The 22,851-nt window shown below is 40.1% G+C and overlaps 1 protein-coding gene across 2 annotated transcripts; it reads left to right on the forward strand.

Moving 5' to 3' along the window:
- Positions 1-871: 871 nt before the first annotated feature.
- On the forward strand, positions 872-22,546 carry IL17RA (interleukin 17 receptor A). Of its 2 annotated transcripts, none has more exons than XM_026678686.2 (12): positions 872-1,088; positions 9,039-9,063; positions 10,516-10,662; positions 11,378-11,505; positions 12,884-13,010; positions 14,541-14,588; positions 14,666-14,826; positions 15,635-15,712; positions 17,802-17,910; positions 18,594-18,695; positions 19,415-19,456; positions 20,034-22,546. In XM_026678686.2, exons 1-12 carry the CDS (start codon positions 978-980, stop codon positions 21,479-21,481), a joined length of 2,526 nt encoding a protein of 841 aa, XP_026534471.2. In that variant the 5' UTR covers positions 872-977; the 3' UTR covers positions 21,482-22,546. The 2 variants fall into 2 exon arrangements, with proteins under 2 accessions (XP_026534471.2, XP_026534472.2); XM_026678687.2 differs by having other exon boundaries at positions 15,638-15,712.
- The last annotated feature ends 305 nt before the right edge of the window (positions 22,547-22,851 follow it).

The following is a 22,851-nucleotide window of genomic DNA, read 5'->3' on the forward strand; positions in this document are numbered from 1 at the left end:
AAGCATTAACTGTCCGTAATGCATTTTCTTTAGTACTTCCAGGGGCTTTCTTCTATAGCTTCTTTTTAAAGGTTTACTTCTTTCTGAGGAAATTGGGCTTGTTTCAGTTGTTTTCCATTTCAACTCTCTGTATCTTTTTTAGCTTTTGAACTCCAGAAGGACTTGGGGGGCGGGAGGTTCTGTCAGGCATCAGGGCTAGCAAAAGGTTTCTTCCCCAAACCCCAAAAACTTTAACCTTGGACTGTCTACTATTGACCTCACCCCTTTCCTAAGAGGTCTGCAGGGGGCGTGCATAAGCGCATCAACGTGCCTACCGTCCCTGTCCTATTGTTTCTTTTATTTTTCTTATATGTATCCATGTATTCATAATCTATGTTTTTACTTATACCTATTATCTTGTAAGCAATTGACAAACCAAATAAATAAATAAAGTAAGGCGAGGAGGCGGTGGAGTCTGGGCGTGAAAAAAAGGAAGGCTTAAGATTCCCCGACCTTCCACAGCAAAAAGATATAAATATAAAAGCAGCAACCCAATATTGATAATAATATCTGTCAAACCCTCCCAACCTATCCCCAGAATACGCACTGGCATCGACGCCCTTCGAAAAGCTAACCGGTACACTCAGAGTCGAGCTAACTAACGGCCGCCGCTCGCCCCCCTCCCCCGGGTTTCCTCAGCTTGTCTCCGCACCGTCGGTCCAGAAGAAGCGGAGGGCCGCCCACCTTTTCCTGCAAGCCCTGCCCACACACCTCCTCGCCTCAAGATAACGCGCGTCCGCCGCTCCCTCACCGAGAAGGCCCTCCTTCTCTGGGAGACCACACCCCGCCCGCCTATGCCCCGCCTCAGGTGAGCTTCCTCAGGCTCCACCCCAACGTCCCGTTTCGAGTTTAGTCCCGGAAGCCAGAGACGGGCGGAGCCAGGTCAATGAGGCCGGTGGTCTCGCTTAGGGTGCAGGGCGGCGGTGGCAGCGTGGAGGATGAAGGGAGACGCTTCGTGGTGCTTGGTGCTCGTGGCGGGGCTGCTCCCTGGGCTTTCAGGGCTGAGGCTTCTCCTCAGCGCCCCGCCACTTTTCAACTGTTCCCAGCCGGTAAGTCTGGCCCGGGCGGGCGCACAACGTGGTAAGTGCGCCGGGCTGCCTGGTGCGCGTGGGAAGCAGGGCGGAGGGACGCGCGACTTTCCTCCCAAGCGAAACTAGTTGTCCTCGGGAGAGACGCGCGTATTGAGCAGTCTTTTTTTTCCCCCACCAGACGCGGTGAACATTTGGCGGGCACCCGGTTGGGGAAGGTCGGGGCTGTTCCGGCACTCAGATCCTGCCCTGAACTCCCTTCAGAAGCTTTAGGCAAGGTTGTCTCGGTCCCCAGTCACCTCCCTTGGGTTCATTGCAGGTGTCAGTGCACTAGTTCTATGCCTGAAGTTTTCGTGGTTCAGGATGTATCTGATCTTGCCAGGGGTTCCCGTCTTGCAATTGCTCTTTGCGTTTTGTTGCAATTGCTCTTTTGTTGCAATTGCTCTTTGCGTTCTGTTTTTCAATCTATTTCCCATTAGTATAACACCATAGAACAGGGGTGTCCAACCTGAGCTACTTTATGAGTTATACTTTAAGCATGGCTGACTGGGGAATTTGGGGAGTTGAAGTCCACAGGTCTTAAAGTTGCCAAAATTGGACACCTGTGTCATAGAAGGTGTTATTTTTTATTTTGGCCATATGTGTTGTTTGAACGGTAGAGCTGGAAAAGAAAAAAACAGATTATCTGGTCCAGCCCTAGTTTATAAGATTCACTAGAACACTTGTGACAGATGACTGTCTAGTTGCTAAAAAAAAAAAAAAAACCAATGAAAGGAACCCACTAGAAAGAAAACTCACTACTTGTTTCTTGACTGCTTGCAATTGGCTCTGGGAAGTTTGTCCTAATGCTCAGCTTGAAACTACTTCCTTTGCAGTTTTAATCCATTAGTTTATGTTGGTCTATCAGCATAATAAAGATTTAATTTGATAACCTATTACCGTAGTTCTATTCTGGAGCAATAAAGAAATCTATTCCCTCCCCTATAACCCCTTAAATATTTGAAGATTGCTATCTGATGACTCTTCAGTCAAATAATGAACAGATCCTTTTATTGTTCCTATTTGTGCAGTTTTCAGATTCTCATCCTTAGGTGCAGTCTTTTGAACTTGCTTCAATTATTACGTGTTTTAAACTACAGTATCCAGAGCTGGTGTCCGGTATTTCCAATTGGGTCTGATGTGATACTTCTCATTACCTGGACTTTGTGTTGCTGTTAATTGCATCCCAAAATAGTATTTGCCTTTTTAGCAGCTGTATAATAGAACAGCATATTAAAAATAGACTCCTTGTTCACTATATTTTTCACGGAAAAAAATATTTTGACTGAAAATGGATTTCTTCTACATTTTATATTGATTTTTTTATCTTATAGTAAATTCTAATATGCAAACACAAGCAATAGCATTTCAAAAATTAATATAAGCAAGTATCCAGCAACATCCAATGCACATGTGCACACTTATGTCTGTTTTCAGAAAATGCAAAATTTATCAGCAGTTAGATAAAACACAGCTTATGTAAAAGTCATTAGAAACAAACCTTGTATATATTTGTTTTATTTTGATTGGGGATCATCATACAGGTGGTCTTCAACTTACGACCACATCTTAGCCCAAATTTCTACTGCTAAATGATACATTTGTTAAGTGAGTTTTGCCCCATTTTATGACCTTTCTTGCCACAATTGTTAAATGAATCACTATACCTGTTAAATCACTAATCACTGTTAAATTAGTAACATGTTTGTTAAGTGAATTTGCCTTCCCCATTGATTTTGCTTGTCAGAAGATTCCAAAAGGTGATCACATGACGCAGGACACTGCAACCATCATAAATATGAATAATATGAATGCCAATTATCTGAGTTTTGATCACATGGCCAAGGGGATGCTATAACAGGAGTAAGTGTGAAAAACAGTTAATGAGTCACTTTTTTTCAGTGCTGTTGTAACTTTGAATGGTTGAAGTTGTAAGTCAAGGACTATCTGTATAGGCAAGTCCCGAGCAGGATAAGCTCTAATAATATAGCTGAAATGTACTTCAGATGTTGTGTTCAGTTTCTTGCTTTGCATAGTCCTCATGTTTTCACTAACTCTGCGTTATTTATTTAAAAGATTTATATGGCCACCTATCTTGTAGCACACAATTTTGGATGGTTGTCAACAGTGTTAAAAACACAAATATAAGAACTACAATTATTCAAAAAGAAAAGAAAGGGAGAAAAATTGAGAAAAACCAGGTGCCCAGTCCATAAATATACCTATTCATCTCTTCAATCCCTGGGCTCCAAATTTAGTGCCTCAGTGCCTGATGGGAAAGCCAGCTGTTCACCAATTCATAGAAGGCATTGCTGATAAGATCACATTTTTATAGCATTCTTGTAATGATATTTTGAATGCTGAAAATGTAACAATATTATCAAATAAAGCATTTGTATATTTATGTTTGCTTCTGGTTTATTTTAAAAAATCTGCACCCATCCACATATACAAAACATTACCATCAACTATTACTTAATTCCTGAATGGGTGCCAGAAATTACATTTTTTTAAATTAAGTCTGTTTTCCACAGTTCTCAGTCTAAAAGGATTTAGAAAAAAAAGAGGAATTATGAGGCAGAGGAGGGAGGCCTTGAGTCAGGTTGAGTCAGGTTGAAAGAAGGAAAGATGGTTCTACTAAACCAATTCTTTTAACTAACAGGTCTAGGTAGCAAAAATCTACATAATCATTAGTTGGTAGCAAAAATAAATGTTTGTGCTATGGTAAGTCTAGCCCCAACCCTAGACTTGGGAATAGGAGGGAAACAAATAAAAAGTTATAGATAGTCCTCAACTTACAACCACAACTGGGATCAGAAGTTCTGTCACCAAGCAGTGCTATTAGTCATCACATGACCACACATGTCCTTTTTCACTGAGGTCATTAAGTGAATCCAGTTTTCCCCATTGACCTTCCTTATTAGAAGCTAGCTGAAAAGGTCACAAATCATGACCGTGTGACCTCAGGATACTGCAACCATTGTAAATACATGCTAGTTGCCAAGTGCCCAAATTGCAATCATGTATCTACAATAGTCATAAGTGCAAGGAGCAGTTGTAACTCATTTTTTTAAGCGTTGTCATAACTTTGGTTATAAGTTGAGGGCTACCTGTACTTAGAATATTGAGAATGCAATGCAAACCTGAAAAAGTAAGTCTTCTAAAATGAGATTAGACTAATTCATTCAAGCGGTTAAAGTTGTTCCACAAAACAGCAGTCAACACATCTGTTATGAATTGTACAATAGTAGGAAACCAAGATTATTAACTTCCGGATGCAGACATAGTAAATTTCTTAACCAACGATGATAGTGCAGTTTGCCCATGTTTTTCTTGCATGACCGTCTATGTTGAATATATACATGGTGAGAAGGGAACGATTGTGTCAGGAGAAAATGTATATAGAAAGTAGAATAGTGATTCTGTGATTAATTGTGGCTTTAACGTTTCTTTCATACTCTCAGAAAACAGAGTGAGAGTAGTTAGAGTAATATTGCTTAATGTCATGTTTCTCCAATTACTTTATGACAAATATGTGCACTTACACTCAGTTTCATTGAAATTACCGTATTTGCCGGCGTATAAGACGACTGGGCGTATAAGACGAGCCCCCAACATTTCCACTCAAAATATAGTTTTTGTTATATACTCGCAGTATAAGACGACCCCCCCACTTGGAGGCATGCTTTTCAAGGCAAAAAGTCGTCTCATACGCCCGGCAAATACGGTAAGTTGTAACACTTGGGGTATTCTGGATATAATTCTTGATTGACACCCCCAACCCCTTTCCCCCAAACTTACAAAGCCACCAAAATGCTTTAGAGAGGCAGCTTCGCCTTTCTCAGGCTGGCACTCAATTCCTCTCCCTTTCTTTGTGACAGCCCCGCGTGCGTGCCATCGGGACTCCAAGGGTGGGGGATGGACAGCTGCCAACTCTCTCTCTCTCTCTCTCTCTCTGTGTGTGTGTGTGTGTGGTGTGGAGGGTAATTCCGGCTATCTCTGGCCTCCGCTCGGTTTTAAAGTCGCTTGGCCGGTTCCCAAGTCGCAGCGCGCGCTGGCCGGGAGACGCGGCGCCGGGTGGAAGCTCGGTGCAGGGGAGGCAGATCTTTCTCTTAGCGGGGAGGGGAGGAGGGGACAAGAGGAGGGACGGGACGGGACAGGGGCGGGAGGAGGGGCTCGCCTTCTTCCACCGCCCACCGGACCCTTTTCTTCCCAAGGGGACCCTGGAAAGCAGCTCGGGAGCCGGGTGGCCCTGCCCAGCGGGGTCCCATCAGGAACTTCCTGAGGACACCCCCGCCCCAAGCACAGCCCTCCCGGTCTTTCAAAGAGGGAGGGAGAAGCGGGAGGAGCAAATTGCCGCCCGCCCGCTGCCCAGAAGGAGGGGCGCCACAGTCCACCCCCACCACCTTCTCCCCCACTCCCGGGCCATTACGCGGCTCGGGGCTGGCTGGGCGAGCGGCCCCGCCAGAGACCCTCCCGCTCCACCCCCACCCCACCTCCAGATTGGCCTCCATAGCGCCCGAGCCGGGCGGAGGGTGGGTGGGTGGGTGGGAGGAGGAGGAAGAGACTTCGGCTGGGCTTGAAGGGGCTTCGCAAGTTGCGGAGCTCCGCCCCGTCGCTCTTGCACCGGTGACAATGTGATTTACCGGCGTATAAGACGGCCCCCACTTGGAGGCATGTTTTTAGGGCAAAAAGTCGTCTTATACGCCGGCAAATACGGTAATGTATATAATTTAAATAAGTTTAAATAAAAATAAAATGATTTAATTTAATATTTTAGTAAATATGGCTTCAGTATTCACAGTATGAATTCCAGGTTGCAAATATTTATCTGTAAAATTGTAAGTTACTTCCAACATCATGTTGACTAATGTAAGTGGCCTCTTAGTAGCACCTATTAACCAAAATAAGCTTCAGAGTATCATAACCAGTGAATTATTGGAAGAAGAATAAAAACAATAATTTTAATAATAATATTTTTCATAATTTTGAGGGTGAAAATGGCTAATTACTTTGCTAAATTATATTACTGGTATTTCCATAATCGTTAAGTGAATCCCAAGATTATTAAGCAAATCAGAGGTTGTTAAACAAACCATACAGTTAAGTGAATCCAGCTTTTCCAATGGATTTTTGGGGGGTCCCAGAAAATTGCAAAATAGTTGTAAATCATGAACACGGAATGCTGCAACGTTTCAAAAATGCCAGCCTCCCCAAATTGCACTCACATAAGTCACTTTTTAATGAGGTTTCGTGCTCATTAAACAAATGGTCATAACTTGAGAATTACCTTTTTAAAACTGATAGTAACTTTAATTTGTTTTTAAGATTTTAACTTTCCTTAAAATCTTCCAGAATTTAAATCTAGTCAATAATTTTTTTTAAATAAATAGCTTGATCTGCAAATTTCTAAAAATAAAAATAAGCTATAAAACAGGTGGGTTTCTTTTTTTTTTTAAGGACTCCTGCTAATAAAACATCTTCGGTTTCTTTAAAATAATTTTTAAAGATTGGAGAAATTTCAGGAAGATTTCAAACTTTCTTACATGACTTAAACTAATGCAGTACAACAGCTTTATTTTCTATTATTTGAATAAGTCATAGTTGACCTGAATGTGTTTTATTTGATCTTTATAAAATATGTTTACAATTCATCTTTACATATTTAACAAGATCATCTACAGCAGATAAGTGCTATGGGAATAGTTCTCCAGCTTCTTGTGCTGCTGGTAATGTTGGTAAAATGAATTGAGGGATTCCAGAATAAAACACCACTCTAGGAAATGAACCCGCCCAAAAATAACATATTTAACTGCCCTGCAAGCATGCGGCTTCTCCCTATGTTTTTTTTTATTTCTTAATAAGAATCTTAATACTAAACAAAAAGATAACATTGCATGACTGAGTATTATTATATTTATCGTCAAAGGTGTTCTCTAGAAACATAAAAATCAAGCTGCGCAAAATAACTTGCATGCAGTACAATTTGCAAAAAAAGAAAAATATATGTAACAAGTATATCGTTTTGCATTCCACTTTTAAGAAATATTACTGCCTTTTAGAGCTATAGGAAGGCAGAGAACCACTAGACAGCAACAAAGAGATGCAAACTACAGTAGACTACACCATTTAATGGTCAGGGGTAGTTTTTTAGCCTTCAAATGATAGCCCTAAAATATTTGATTCTAAAATTCTATAATTTGATTCTAACTTTGAGCATTTTATATACTAGTGTTAGAATTCTAGGAGGAATCTAGCACAAACATAGATCACTGGGAACTTCAGAATATCGATAAAAGCGTATAAGAACACCTATGTGCTCAGTGTATATAAGCTCTAAGTTCTGTTCTTCTGTTGTTTATCTGCCAAGCCTGTCCTAAAACAGATTGTGAAGAACATGCACTGACACGTTTCTCAACCACATACAAAAGCTTATATAATTCTTTTTCCTTCCTTCCTTCTATCCATCCCTGTCTTTCTCTCTCCTACCCTTCCTTCCTTTCATCATCTCTCTCTCTCCCTCCCACCCTTCCTTCCATCATCCATATCTCTCTCTTCTTTCTTTCTTTCTTTCTTCCTTCCTTCCTTCCTTCCTTCCTTCCTTCCTTCCTTCCTTCCTTCCTTCCTTCCTTCCTTCCTTCCTTCCTTCCTTCCTTTCTTTCTTTCTTTCTTTCTTTCTTTCTTTCTTTCTTTCTTTCTTTCTTTCTTTCTTTCTTTCTACTGTTAATCTGGCTGAAATCACACAGCAATGATGTGACTGACTAAGGCTAAATATGTAAACATCCCTAACCACAGTTTTGAAAAGCTGGGGCAATATACAGGAAGTATGTGTCAATACAGAACAGTAACAGTAATAGGACCTCTTTTACAGTATAAGCTCTGCAAAATCTCATAGTAACTATGTTTATGTTGAACACCACCATAATGGAAGTAGTAACAGAATGTTATTGGGGATATTATATGGTACTTTAGGTTGACCCTCCATATATCTGTGAATGATTCTTACAGCAGAGATGACATATATAATTTGCATATAGATGACATTTGGCAAATTTTGGCAAGCAAGTAAACATTCTCTACATATACTAGGATCAAAATAGGATCTTACTGACGTATTAAAATATGGTGTCCTGGTAACTGGATTTTTGACTAAATAATCATTTCAGCCACTCTCAATATTTCCTAAGGATAGAAAAGCTAAAGCTTTGAGTGTTTTGCATAAAGTGACCCTGGGAATTTGGGCAACTCTAAGGGGGAGATCAACAATATGAAAATAGTGAAAACCCTACCCCTTTTAAAAAATACTTAGGTTTTCTTGTGCTTGTCCTTCTTTGTTCCTACAATAAGACATTCTGATTACTTTTATGCTACTTATTTGAATTCTTAGAGTTTAAAAGGGAAAGATGCCACTCTAATCTGTTTGTAAAAATACTTTCAATATACACTTGAATCATACAGAAATAGAATTAACAGGAAAATAAATGTCAATTTTTATCTTTGTGATCTATCTTAACTATTCTGCCTATTTTTATAGGAGTATTTGCATATAACAAGATAATACTCATATATAATGATTCAGCAACATAGCTGGTGATAAATTTATTTCACACATATTTCATTTATTTTTTTTGTATTAAATTAGAATACGTTTATCATCACATGGATGACCAAAAAATACATTCTTTTTAAATATGTTAAAGTTGTTGCAGGTGAAAATTCATTTAATAAATACCCAGCTTAATAGACTAATAAATAAATATGTGTCTGTTAAGCTTAGTATCTGTTAAATGGGGGATAGGATTTTTTGAGTTAAAAATATATATGAGAAAAACTATTAATAAAATTTAATACCATTTTGAGGTGAAGTAACATTCATGATCTGTATGACTCTTAAGACTTTTTTTAGTAATATATTTATGTTTTCTCCTGTAGGGTTTACGCTGCCTTGTGCGAAACAGTAGGTGCACTTTTTTTTGTTTCCCCCCTTAATTAATTTTGCTTATTTTAGAACTGTAATACTAACTGATCTGTGCAACATTTTATAATTGATTGATATTTCAGCAGGAGGAATTGTGAGGTAGCTATTTCTCATGTTTAGTTCAAATGAGTTAAGGATCAATATAATTTTCATATGAAAATACTGATACATTCACATCCACAACCACAACCTTCTCTAATATCACCACAAGCATTGGTTATGCATGCATCTAAAATACAACAAACAAATAACCATTCACTCGGCATTCTATTTATTCACATGTATGCTTTATTTTTCTGCATACATTACTTTTACTGCATGGAGCCAACTCTATATTCACATAAAATGTTCCATAACTTAATTGTATTCTGTTTATCATATGCTTTCTCTAGATCAAGAAATATACAATAAGCTTGTTTTTCCAAAAATTAACCCAAAGTGCATCTTTTTGTCTGGAATGAAATGTAACGATACTCTAAATGATCCATATCTATACCCTACTATGGAATTCTTACTCTAAATGGCATGTGTCCAGCTACATCTTTTAACGTGCATTTCATCATAATTTTTTTAAAATCTGTATCTTTTAGAATAGGCTTTCTTAATCTTCCAGAGTTATCAGAACTAAGAAACATAGAAACTTATGTGAAACTGTGGTCACCAGCTGGGTAAAAGTTGTTCTTTTTTATAAATAAATTCTATATCTATATAAATATTTATAATATTTACATTCAAGCCATGCCCAGCCAGTCACATGACCAAGCCCCCCCCCCTAAATTAGGCCACACCCACAGAACCAGTTGTTAAGAAATTTGAATCCCACCCCTGCCTCTGTGTGTTTTGGGGGGGGGAGGTTAGAACAGATCTCTCTCTCTCTCTCTCTCTCTCCTCTCTCCCTCCCTCCCTCCCTCCCTCCCTCCCTCCTTCTCTCTCTCTCTCTCTCCCTCTCCCTCCCTCTCCCTCCCTCTCTCTCTCCCTCCTCTCTCTCTCTCTCTCCCTCCCTCCCTCCCCCTTCCTCTCTCTCTCTCTCTCTCCCTCCCTCTCCCTCCCTCTCTCCCTCCCTCCCTCCCTCTCTCTCTCTCTCTCCCTCCCTCCCTCCCTCTCTCTCTCCTCTCTCCCTCCCTCCCTCTCTCTCTCTCTCCTCTCTCTCTCCCTCTCTCCCTCTCTCCTCCCTCTCTCCCTCTCCCACCACCGTCAGCAAGGCACTGTCAGTCAAAATTTATATTAGTGGTCCCCGGGATTTGGGTTCACCTTTTAACTCTGTTTTTCTTAGCTTTTCTAAAGAGTGTTGTAATGCAGTAGATTGTATTCAGTAACTTCTGCTGCACTGAAAGTTTGAGAGGAAGCATTGCAGCTAGAATGTTATAGTCCAAAGGAAAATCAGTTGCTATCTCAAAGGTGGGACTGAATTAATTTCCATCAAACTTGTAGGTTACTGTGTGGATGAGAGCTGGCTCCTTTCTTGGAAATGGACTCCTTCAGCCCCAAGTTCTGTTGACGTATTTATTGATACATTTTTTACTGAAGATGGGAAATTGGTCCCTGTGCTGAAGATAGAGTGGAAAGTGGCTACTGATGGTAAGTGAGGAAGAAAGCAATATAAAACTGCAATGTTTACGGCATGTAAAAATGTAGCATTATCTATTAGACAAGTTGTAGTAGCCAGAACTATCTCATCATGTTTTAGAGGCTGGTTTGGGAGTTTAGTAATAATATGAACTGGTGGTGTTTTTAAATATTTATTCAATAGTTTCTCAAAAGAAAAAATAACCCTGATTCTAAGATACCTCCTTATAAAACAGAGAAAAAATTAATCTGCCTGTATTACTATGTTTGTAGTGAATCCATGGTACCCTCCAATTTTAAAGGTAAATTATTGGGGGAGGGGTTAATTTTTCTTTCAGATAACAATAGTTCAGAATAAAAATGTAAACAATTTAGAGTAATTTGGAGATGAATATTAAAAATGCCAGTATAGCATGCCAGTATGTATTGTTTTCTTTTCATAGAATAAAATCAAAATGTTTGAACAAGTCTTTGTTTTCTTTATGCTGGATGTGATCGTTGGTCTTTCTCACCCATGATTCTCCATTTCCTGGACTGAACACTATAACTTAATTTTGCACAGTTGGGGGGAAGGAATACTTTTTTTAATGTTTGTCCTAACCTCCTGCACTGCAGGCTGCTTCTGGATTATTTATCTTATTATAGTTTAGCTTGCAGCATAATCAAAGGATACAAAGAGAGATCTCTTTACCAATGTTTTTATGTCTCTCCTTCTCTTCAACAATAGCAAGCATCATATACCTCAGAGGAGCAGAATTGGCTGTAGTACAATTAAGCAATAACCAGCAGATTTGTGCTCAATTTGACTTTCAAAATAACTTGACGTTCCAAGTCCGTCCAGACAATGGGGGCCGGGTAAGAATTGTGAAAGTTTTACAAACTTATACTTTGCCTTCTTTGAATCAAATAGAATTGTAATGGAGTTGGACAGCCTGGTGCATTTAATAAAGTAAATAACTAACAGTATATTGGCTAAAGAAAGTATGACATTTGCTAGCCAAATAATAACCTGGTGCTTGCAAGAAAAACCTTGTAATTAAGAACATGGTCTGTTACATACTGCAAGCATAGATGACTTGGTATGACCTCTACTGTGTGTGAAATGCTAGTGTTGGAATAACTATATGGTTTATGCTGCAGTGCAGAAAAAATAAATATGACCTGTTCCAGGAGAAGGGTTGAGAAAAGGCCAAGCTACAAGCAGGAAACAGTTAAACTTATACATTTGGTTATTGTTGCTTCCATTTCTGTTTGATGTAAAACCAGCTATGTTATGTTCCTCATCTTAAGGAGGTATTACAACACAGTGCTGCAACTTCTTTTTTAACAGCATTGACTGAACATTTCTGGATGTCCTGGAATAAGAGGTCACAGACTGAAAAAACCTTCATGGGAAGCAAATATAATTGATTACCCCAGAATGCTTTTCTCTCCCATGACTTCTGTTGCCAGCCTATAAATCTTTTAACCCATTGTTTTAACGTCACAGTTTTGTCACTGTCCACTGTGTTTTATCAGAAATATGGGAAAGAGAGTATGACGTCTGAATTTACTTCCAAGACCAGGAGACCCCAACCCCAGGGCAGCAGCCCACTAGTGGGCTATGGCTCATTTGGAACCAGGCTACACAAGTGGCGGGTGAGCGCATACAGCTCCACTTGTGTGAGTGACAGACACTCACACACAAAGCTCGATTTGCACCTACCGTTCACATGGAACCATCCTCTCCCCCACTCCCCCCAGGCTGTCAAGCCAGAAAGGTTGGGGACCACTGACTTAGACTATTTTTAAAAGCTAACATTTGTTTAGGCTAAAGCAATATTAGGTACCTTCTACATAAAATAATATGAATTCATATTTACACGATTCCACATTGTGAAGAGAATCCTCATTTCCCTTTCATTATAGGAAAGCAGAAGAAAAGTACCTGTGTTAGAATATGTTATGTTTCCACACTTGATGAAAGGAATGGATTTCTGTGAGGCTATGGAGAAACAACTCCTTACTTTTCTTTCCCCAAATCAGGGGAAAATGCTCGTGATGAAACAGGGATCATTCAAATTCAGATAACTAGATCTGAACCAAATGAATTGCTCTGCCTAAGTGCTCGTATATATCTGGCTTGTGAATTTTCTTTTCTTCTAGTACAGAATTTCATATAAGGTCAGTGTTATAAGTCGCTGCATTGACTCACTGCATATTTTTTAAAATGTTTCTCCTTATATTGTTTCAGTGGAATTTCTCCTTCAACCGTTTTGAGGTACAACCAGGCCAAATGTACCAAGTAACTGTCTATCATTTGCCCAAATTAAGTACTCTAGGGGACTATAACAGGAGATCAAAGCCATTCACAGTACCAAGTAAGGGACACTTTTATGATATATTTATTTACAGATTTTTTTTAATGACAATCCAACTCCTAGATCAGCACTTTCCAACTTTGGCTACTTTAAAATGTATGGACATAAATTCCCAACTTGATGGGCATGACTCTCAACACTGTCTGAGGATGAAAGCACCAGCTAGCTTGATTCTACCTAAGGGGGCAGTCATGCTTACAGAAGTTAATGTGTACCTACAGAGCTAGTGTTATATGGCCAACATGCTAAGAAGCAGGTCACTGCATTCTGTCCAACTGTGTCTTCTGTATAGTCTTTAAAGACAGCCCTATATACTGCGGTACATTGCAGTACTTGATCTGGGAGGTGGTAAGCAATGGGTTACCATTACAGGGGCCTCATGTCTATACAGGTCCTCAGTTAATGACCAGTTCAGTTCAGCAACTGTTCAAAGTTATAGCAGTACTAACATAGTGGTCCTTAGATCCAGACTACTGAGTTACAGCTATGGCAGCATCCCTCTGTTCACATGATCAAAATTTAGGAGTTTGGCAACTATCTGCTTGGGAAAAAAAAATATAGGCAATCTGAGGCTCATCCGAAATACAGAATTTTAAAAATGGAGATGTAAATGAAGCATCTTTACTTCCACCAGTTGACACTAGGATATCCTGCACTTCCCAGGATATGAAGAAGAATTTACTGATAAACAAAGCCTACATAGTATGGAAGTTGCACATTCAAAGTTGCAGTTTGCAAGGTTGCGTTTGACCTCAGGGGGCATGGCCAGCTCAACATTACTCGTTTTGGGGGCACCTGTGATGGCCTAGTGCTAAGGCAGGATTTCCCTCAGACCCTCCCTCCCTCTCATTATAATATTCCTTCCTTCCATCCTTCTCTAATCATTCTCCATTCTTCTTCCTTCCCCTCTTTCCTTCTTTTTCCTTCCTTGCTCTCTTTCCATCTTTCCTTCTTTTTCTTTGTCCTTCTTCTTTCCCTTTCTCCTTTTCTGTCCCTTCTTGTATGCTCAAATGCAAAAGGGGAAACATTTCTCCTTTTGTTTTGTTTTTAGTTTGTTTTGGTAGCCCATGCGCCCCCACCCTCCCGGCCCCATTTTTGGTCACAATGACCTCATATAGCTGTCTGCCAGTTAAAACAGGGCCCGGGGGGACGACGACCCCGGGCTCTGTTTTTGCTGGCAGAGGCATCGCAAGCTGGTCCTTTCCTGTTTCCAGGGCAGCCCCACAAGCCAGATTTAAGCACCCCCTGAGTTTGACACCCCTGTGTTAGATGATGCAATGCGAGTCTGTGAAACGACTATCTGAAATGTGCTTTCTTTAAAAATTACATTACCTCTTCTGTAACTCTAATGCAGTTTTTTCTAATGATGTAAAGTAATAGTTTTAGCCCAAGCATCTTTTCATGGTTGGCTTACATTTGAGCATAGCTCTTTTCACGCTACTTGCAAATTGAAGTAGTCAATTTAGCCAGTACTGTCTTTCAGAACACAGATGCAATCTTTCTGGTTTTTTTCTTTCTTTTACATTGCAGATTGCACACATCCTACTATGAAAAAAACAGAACCGTGTCTGCAAATAGGTATGCTTTTTTTCAGGTGTTTGCCTGCATCCATGAGCAGTGCCATTTGATGTCATTGATGAGTTTTCTGCATTTAGGGAGTTTGTGGGAACCCCGAATTAATGGAACAAGTCTAGATGATCATTCTGTGTTGGTGAGCTTTGACCCTGCAGAAATACCGGCCACCTACATTATCCATGTAGTCAGTGTTCGGGAAGATGAAAAAGAGTGCAAGAAGGCCACAGAAAGCATTTCAGAGGTAATCAGTTTTGCTCCACTTGTTTTCTCCTCCAGGCATTTAATTTTATTTTAGCAATTCTTGGTTACCATTACTTACCAATCCATCAGAACTCTTGTCTTCCCAATAACAAAAGCCCAACACCTAGCATATCTGGAATTTTAGCTTTTTTAAAAAAAACATGGTTTACTACAAAATGTGAATTCTACATAAATAGCAAATTATGAGAGTTAGACACCTGCTTCTTTACAAGATTGAGACAGCTTTTGCATTTGCACCTTGTTAGAATCTAGAATTTTATGCTACTTTTATTTCCTTTAAGGGAATTTTTTTTAAAAAAAAAATGGTTTGAATGGTGTGCTGGGCAAAAATCTGCTTTTTCAATATGCCTTTAAACCAGAACTGCTTCCAAGCAAACCAAGAAAAATGTTTTGCTGTTTATTGGAAAAGAAGAAATTATTTCAGAATAATTGAATAGAAGAAGCTGCAATTTATTGCTTTTTCTTCCTAGTCACATGAAAGAGGCAGCAGAACAGTAGTCTTATCTGCATGTTTGTATGTGATCAGCCACTCCAGATTATGCAATGCTACTTAATTTCATGTTGGCGTAGCTATTGAAAAATGCACCAGTGCATCACAACTATAACAGCTGCCCCTCACATCCACGCAGGAGCAGTCCTGAATCTATTCGCTGCTTTATGATAACACACAATTGTCCCCTTGGTTTCTGTTTCTGAGCCCGCTTAGTTACCCCAAAGGTGCAATATAGTTAGATTGATCACACTGCTGTTGCTGGTCCTGTCTCAACTGTGCCTCTTGATTTCTGCAGCAGGGTCTGCAGCATCGCCTTAATGTAACGGTCAAGCTGGAAAGGAACTTGAAGATTTGTTGCAAATACAAAGTGGAGGTAGGTTTAGCTTTATTGGCTTCTGTAATATAAAACAATAGTTTATTCCGTGTTAATAATCACATTCAGTTACAGGTGATTTACCAACATTTGTTTAGTGACCATTTGAAGGTGAAAAAAGTGACTTATGACCATTTTTCACACTTAGGACCCTTAAAGCATCTGCATGGTCACATGATCACAATTTGGGTGCTTGGCAACTGGCATGTATTTATGATGGTTGCATTGTCCAGGGACCGTGTGTTCATCATTTATAATCTTCCCAGCCGGCATCCAACTAGCGAAGTCAATGAGGGAAGGCAGATTTGCTTAATGGCTGCATGATTCACTTAACAACTGCAGTGATTCACTTAACAACTATGGCACCAAAGATCATAAAATGGAGCAAAACTCACTTAACAACCATGTTGCTTAACAACAGAAATTATAGGCTCAATTGTGTTCATAAATCAAGGACTATCTTGGCGGTGGCGGGGAGAAAACTAGGATATTCTCCAGAGGTTAAGCTCAGCTCCTGGTGATCAACAACAGTAAAAAAAACCTGGTTTGCTTTCTTCTGTGATTTTTTTTTTTACTATCCAATTTTATCTCCAGTGCTGGGATTTCCTAATAACCTCCCATCCAAATACTAAGTAGGCCCTGCACTGTTTAGCCTTTTAACCCACCTGCTAAAACTTCAGGTTATGGGTGGTGGTGAATGAGTTGACAGAATCCTGAGTTGTTTAACATGCGGCAACAGAGATGACAGTGTTGGTTCACTTATTTTAGAGATTTCTCTCCTTTTTGGCTCTTTGGGCATCTGTAGTCTTTTAAAGTAAGAAATGTTCCTTTGAAGTGCTAGAAACTGAAGAAGAAACATCAAAAGAGAAAAAGAGTCCTTTCATATCAGAAATGAATTAAGGGAAATCCGCTGCATGCTCCTCTTTGCTTCAGACAACATCCGCTTCACTCTTAGCTAGGAGTAGCAATATAGAGCTCATGGACATCAGTGTGCCTATGGATGTTTCTCTTGGCTTCTGCCAGATCACTGTCCCACCCAATTGTAATGTTTTTTTAGGCTTTTTAAAAAATAATAATCTAGCATTAACTCTGCGGGACTTTGCCTGCATCCAGATGCTTAGTAGGGTCAGACCTCAGTGAGAACTGTGGATTAGTCTGGGGATTTTTACAGTTACAGTTGCCAGTTCTTCCAGTTATGCTTGGCCTTCATATGCCTCAAGTCCTTCCCAAGAACCTAGGATAATCATAACGTATCAGCATAGTAGATGCACAGATCCAAGCAGGGTAGCTTTTGTAATTGACAAATCAAAATTTTGTTGGTGTACAGATGCTAAGTGCTATCTAAGATTTTTTTTTGGTATGGCATCCATTGTGCCAATAACCACTGGGACAACCACAGCCAGTTTATGCCATAATCTTTCAATTTTAATTTTTCAGACCTTGATATTTGTGATCTTCTCCAATTCTTTCTTTTCTACCATTCCCTGGTATTGACACATCACTTATCCACGTTTTCTTTTTTTTTCAACCAGAGTTATATTTGGTGTGTTATCTTTATCAGTTTGTATTTAGAAATCATCAATAATAATAATAATAGCAATAATAATAAAAAGTGTATTATTTGAGAACATATCTGATGTAGCAATTAAGGTACCAGAATAGAAATCAGGAGAGAGTGAGTTCTAGTCCCGCCTTGGGCACAAAGCCAGCTGGGTGACCTTGGCCAGTCCTAGGAAGAAGCAGGCAATGGCAGACTACTATCAAAATCTTGCCAAGAAAACTGCAGAGACACTTCCAAGCATTCAAAACTGACTTGATGGGACAAAAAATAAAAGTTTACTATACTATTATATACTATATTAATAGAATATTGTAGGATATAATAATATAGTACGTTATACTATATGGTAGTATAATTACATTATATTAATATAATATTGTGCATTGTATTGTCTAATAATGTATAATATATTACATTTTATTTATATAATGTAGCCAAGAAAAAAATAGTCCTACATACTTTTTAAAGCTGGTGGCTGATTGTGCACTGAACTAGTTGCTATAATAATCTCTTCTCTTTTTTCACCAGATCCAACCACTCTTCCCTGCCTGTGCTACAGACTGTCCGAGGCGCTCATTTTTAATCCAATGTCCTTCTGCTGATGCCTTAAGTCTTCCTAATCAATCCAGAATGAATGGTGCATATATACTTTGAAAGTGATCTGATATAGTTAGAAATGAGTCATTTTTGGTACAGAGTAGCACCTTAAGAACTGGAGATTCTCCCCTAATTCATGTATTTTAATATATGGAAATATATCTAAATTTCAGAGTATGAAGGAAATATAATATCTGGATGATTTAGCAAATCCCCTCCCCTTTTTTCTGAAAACATTTTCCTTCAGTTTAGCAACTCCCATGAGGATAGTGGGGTACAAATGGCACTTTCTCCCAGAAAGAGTAAACATGATTCTGTTGTTGCTTTTGTACCACAAAATGTGGAGTTTGGGTTGAGTGCCCTGAGCAGAATCAAGATTTTTTTTTTTGCATAAAGTTGACCTACTTTAGCCCTGTGAAAAGGAACTTTCTTTTGAAAGTTAATGTTTTGGTGGATACAGTAACAGGTTGTGTGATGCCTGACTGCACTTACATGCGCCCTCTGTTACACCACATTGAGAGTGCGCTAAGCTGAAGACTGGAATTTGAAATATTAAATATCACAATAGCTACTGTGCAGAACCAATACAATAAATTGCTCTGCTATTTCCTGGTCCATGATTGTTAAAAATGTGGCCTTTCCTACGCATCAAGACATTCTTCGCAATCTTACCTGGTTTGATGACGCTACCTATCATTTTTTATTATAATTATTATTTTTCAGATACATTTTCAGTGGGGCTACCTTGGATCCACACTATCATCTGCATTTTGTTAATTTCTTCAGCTATTGGTTCTGCAATCTACCTTACCCGAAGACAAAAAGGTGGGTTCTACAATTGGGGCTTAGGGGTGTTTTGCCTTCAGAATAACTTTCTTGAGTCGGACCAGATTTGTGCAGTGGGGCAGCAGACATTAATTTTCTTACCCTGAAAGCTTCCCCCAAAAAAGCCTTCAAGGTTTGGCAGACAAGCTGAACCTTGTAGAGGACTGCAGGCTGGGAAGAGGCTAACTTCTGGGGGAAAAAATCAGGTCAAGAGTTTTAATTTTCTGCTTAATTTACAGGTATACCTTTCTTTGCCCTTTGTCTCCCCACCTGTTAACCCATGCTATTCCACAGGGAAGGTACAGGATAAAGACTGCAAAAACTGCCAAGGAAGAAGAGGAAAGAGGAAATTAGAGCTCTGTTACACCTGTGTTAGCTCACATTCAAACTCAATTTCAGCCCTTTTGGGAAAAATTTAGATAGCCTACTGTTATAAAGAGATTCAGTTGGAATGTTTTATGCTACCCCATTGTTAAATATAGCCAGTCATCTTAATTTCAAGGTCAATCTGACACCATTTTTTCAGCATTTCATTTATGTTTCCCCAGTTGTGTCAAGGAAAACTTAAATTTTTATTCAAGATCCTGCTTTTCTTTGCTTGCACTTGAGTCTCAGATGAAGGTCATTGAATTGTTATCCCTTCTTTTTCAAAAGTATCTGAATCTTTTTGATCAATGTTACCTTCTTTAACATTTTCTGTGTTCTTCTTTCCCTCCTAGCATTAAATTCTGCAGCAAAAAACTGTGATTTTGAACTCCAAGGTAAGAGAATTTTTACTTTTTATCACTCAGCATTGATTTATAATCTAGGTACGTGGATTAGATTCAGCTCTTAGATGGGACAGTATTGAATTTTTACTTTTTATCACTCAGCATTGATTTATAATCTAGGTACATGGATTAGATTCAGCTCTTAGATGGGACAGTATTGACTTCTAATTTTCTTAAAAGTTGCATGTGTGCTTTTGGTTACATGCACACAAACACAGACAAAACCAATTCTTACGCAGTTATTAACTGTTCATCTATTTCTGTGGTTGAATATCGGCTGGGCAATGTTTATATTAATATCAAGGACTATTGCTTTCTGACACAACTTTTTGCAGGATAAATAAATTTCTACATCAAGGTTTGCAATTTTCTGAAATAAAATAACTTCCATCTATATCACTGGTATTGGAGATATTTAGTTGGGTAACTGAAGCTAATGACCATTATTTTAATATTAAATGCAGTAATGTATACATGTAACAATCCTTTGTTTTCCATGTATGGGGGGTGGAGGGAGCAGTTACCATAATATTACTCTTTTTATATATTTACCTTTTTGACTTTCCAGATACCTTTTTGACTTCCCCTATGTTACAACCTCCTCCACCCCTCAAGCCACGTACAGTTTGGATTGTGTATTCTGCTGATCACAAGCTCTATGTAGACATTGTGTTGAAATTTGCACAGTTCATGATCACCGTGTGTGGCACAGAGGTCATCCTAGACCTGCTAGATGAACAGCAGATATCTGAGATGGGAGCAGTGTGCTGGCTTACTCGGCAGAAACAGAAAATGGAAGCGCTGTCTTCAAAGATCATCATCTTGTGTTCCCGGGGTACTCGAGCCAAGTGGCAGGCTATGCTTGGGCACCAGGAATCCAGTGTACATCTGAAGCAAGATAATCTGCTGCCAACAGGGGACATGTTCACTCCAGCACTGAATCTGATTTTACCAGACTTTAAGCAGCCAGCTTGCTTTGGACTGTATTTAATCTGCTACTTTGAGGGCATAAGCAACGAGAGTGACATCCCAGACCCATTCCATGTCACCTCTAAATATCAGCTGATGGATAAGTTTGAGGAAATTTACTTCCTAATCCAGGATCTTGAAAAATTTGAGCCAGGGCGAATGCATCAGATTCCAGCCATCTCACCTGGAAAGTACACTGAAAGCCCCTGTGGCAAACAGCTGAAGGAGGCTTTGCAGAAATTCCAGACATGGCAGGCTGAGCATCCAGATTGGTTTAAAAATGAACGGGTCTGCAGTGAGGATGAAGATGATCTACAATCTCTGAGTGGGGAACTCACTGAAGAATTAATGTTCCCCGGGAAAGGAATTCTTAAGAAGCAACTGCTTCCAAAGGAACCTGACCCCAGTAGCTCTTGCTTAGTCAATCTTCTGGTTAATGAAGATGACTTGGGAGCATATAAATTGACACCTCAGCATCTGTCCGAAGAAGATTTAGCATTCCAGACTCTGGTCATTCCTGCTGAGGCACCTTCTGTTCAGGTGGTCAATCCAACTGCCCTTGCAGAAGAAAATGAGATACTCAGTCATAAACTGTTGACCAATGAAGATTGGCTAGAAAGTGTGCCTATGATAGAAGCTAACGTCCCAAGAAGAAATGATGTCATTCTTCAAGGGGATTTATCCTCAGATCCCCAAGCCTTGCCAGCTGACGTGAGGCAACAACTGGAGGGATTGATGTATTCCCTCTATCAACAAAGCGTCATCCCCTCTGATATGCCCCTTTGCCAAGAGGAGGTTAATGAGCAGCAACAGCTGTTGTTTGATGAGGCTTCCAAAGTTCAGAGACAGTCGGTACAGTCAGATCAGGGTTATATCTCCAGATGTTCTTCTTTGCCATCTGATAGCCCTGTTGAACTGAGGGAAGAAGAGAACCAAGAACAGGAAGGATATTGGTCTGCTGGGCATCTCACTGCAGATGTCTTAAGTAGTCTAAAAAGTCTTCAGCAGCAGTTGCTTTTCCAGGATATCCAAAAAAACTGTAGCTAAGGTCACTTGGGAGAGAAAAGGGAGAATTGGTTCTGTTTTGGAAACAACTAGGCAACCTGTGACTGATGGGGTCATTCTTCTTTCCTGTATGTAATGTAGACCTGCATTGTTTCCCCTCCCCGTGTGACCTTTGAGAGCCCTGGTGAATTTCCTCCCTCCTTTTCCTCAGCTGATTCGTGGAACTGCCTATCACTTTGTTAGGGGGAGGGAGAACAAAAAGAGGAAGAGGACTTAAGGACCCAACTATCACTGGTACATCCGAGCTAGTCTTACCCAGGCATCCCAGTCACTCCTTTGTCCTTCCTCTTTCCAAATATAAGATAGGCTTGCATCTTTCCCCTCCATTCACAGTCCTCAGAAGAACTCCTCCTCCTACCCTCAGCTGACCTGTGGAACTGCCTTCCACTTTGTTGTGGAGAGGGAGAACTAGGGGAGTCACGGACCACAAGGAAAACTGCACTCTGCTTCTCATTCTGGCATGTCCCCAGGGGGACGCTCACTTCAACCAACCCTATGATCCAAATCCCTCCCTCATTCTTCCCTTACTAGCCACTGCCGTTAAGAGATTTAAAATTTTGATCCTGGTTTCAAAGCTGCCAGCGGTCACTTATCTGTCAGGTCTTGCTACCAACCAATTGGGCCAGGGGTGGGACCCTACCGGCATAACAACCGGTTCACTGCGCGCGCATGCGCAACCCTTGTAAATCAACTTCTACAAGCAATAACCACCTGCTGATGCACGGCTGACTCAGCTGTGCTGCGCAAAGCAACCAAGGTTGCTTTAGCAGGGAATAAAGGACAGCCTAGAGCCCAGGCGGGCGGGTGGGCCCAACCAAAGAAAAGATCTTTAGAGCGAACCGGTTCGGTGTCAGCTGCTCTTCAGAGCTACTGGTTCTATAGAACCGGGCCAAACCAGTAAAATCCCACCTCTGAATTGGGCGTAGGGGCCAGAGGGAGGTTGGAAATAGGGTAGGTATGTGCCCCTCGCATCTTTCCTTGTGCCATGCAACCTATAGTTTCCTGGAAAGTATAGTCAGGAAAGTATGGCACTAAAACGTTGTCAAATTTCAATCCCACGGGAGCCATGGATCCCAGATTTTGGATGCAAACTGTAAGTTGGCCCATTTTAAAGTATGCTGATTCAATAGCTGTTGCTGTATGATGCACCATTTTGTCCAATTGAAGGCTAGAGAGTATCAAACAGAAACAAGAGTTTTAGTAGTACTGTATATAAGTTAATGCAGAGCTGTCAAACTCATGTCGTCATGGCAGCATGATGTACTGGGATTTTTTTTCCCCCTTCGCTAAACTGGGCGTGGGTGTGGCCAGCACGTGACGCATCCAGCGCGTGGGCAAGGAGTTTGACAGCC

Source organism: Notechis scutatus, chromosome 6 (genome assembly GCF_049901735.1).
Source record: "Notechis scutatus isolate UNSWTSFEM ecotype Mainland chromosome 6, rNotScu1.2, whole genome shotgun sequence".
Lineage (NCBI taxonomy): Eukaryota > Metazoa > Chordata > Lepidosauria > Squamata > Elapidae > Notechis > Notechis scutatus.

Coding starts and splice junctions, on each gene's coding strand:
- IL17RA (XM_026678686.2), top strand. CDS start 978: ATGAAGGGAGACGCTTCGTGGTGCTTGGTGCTCGTGGCGGGGCTGCTC. Junction 1,089..9,038: donor TTTTCAACTGTTCCCAGCCG/GTAAGTCTGGCC, acceptor TTTCTCCTGTAG/GGTTTACGCTGCCTTGTGCG. Junction 11,506..12,883: donor GTCCAGACAATGGGGGCCGG/GTAAGAATTGTG, acceptor ATATTGTTTCAG/TGGAATTTCTCCTTCAACCG.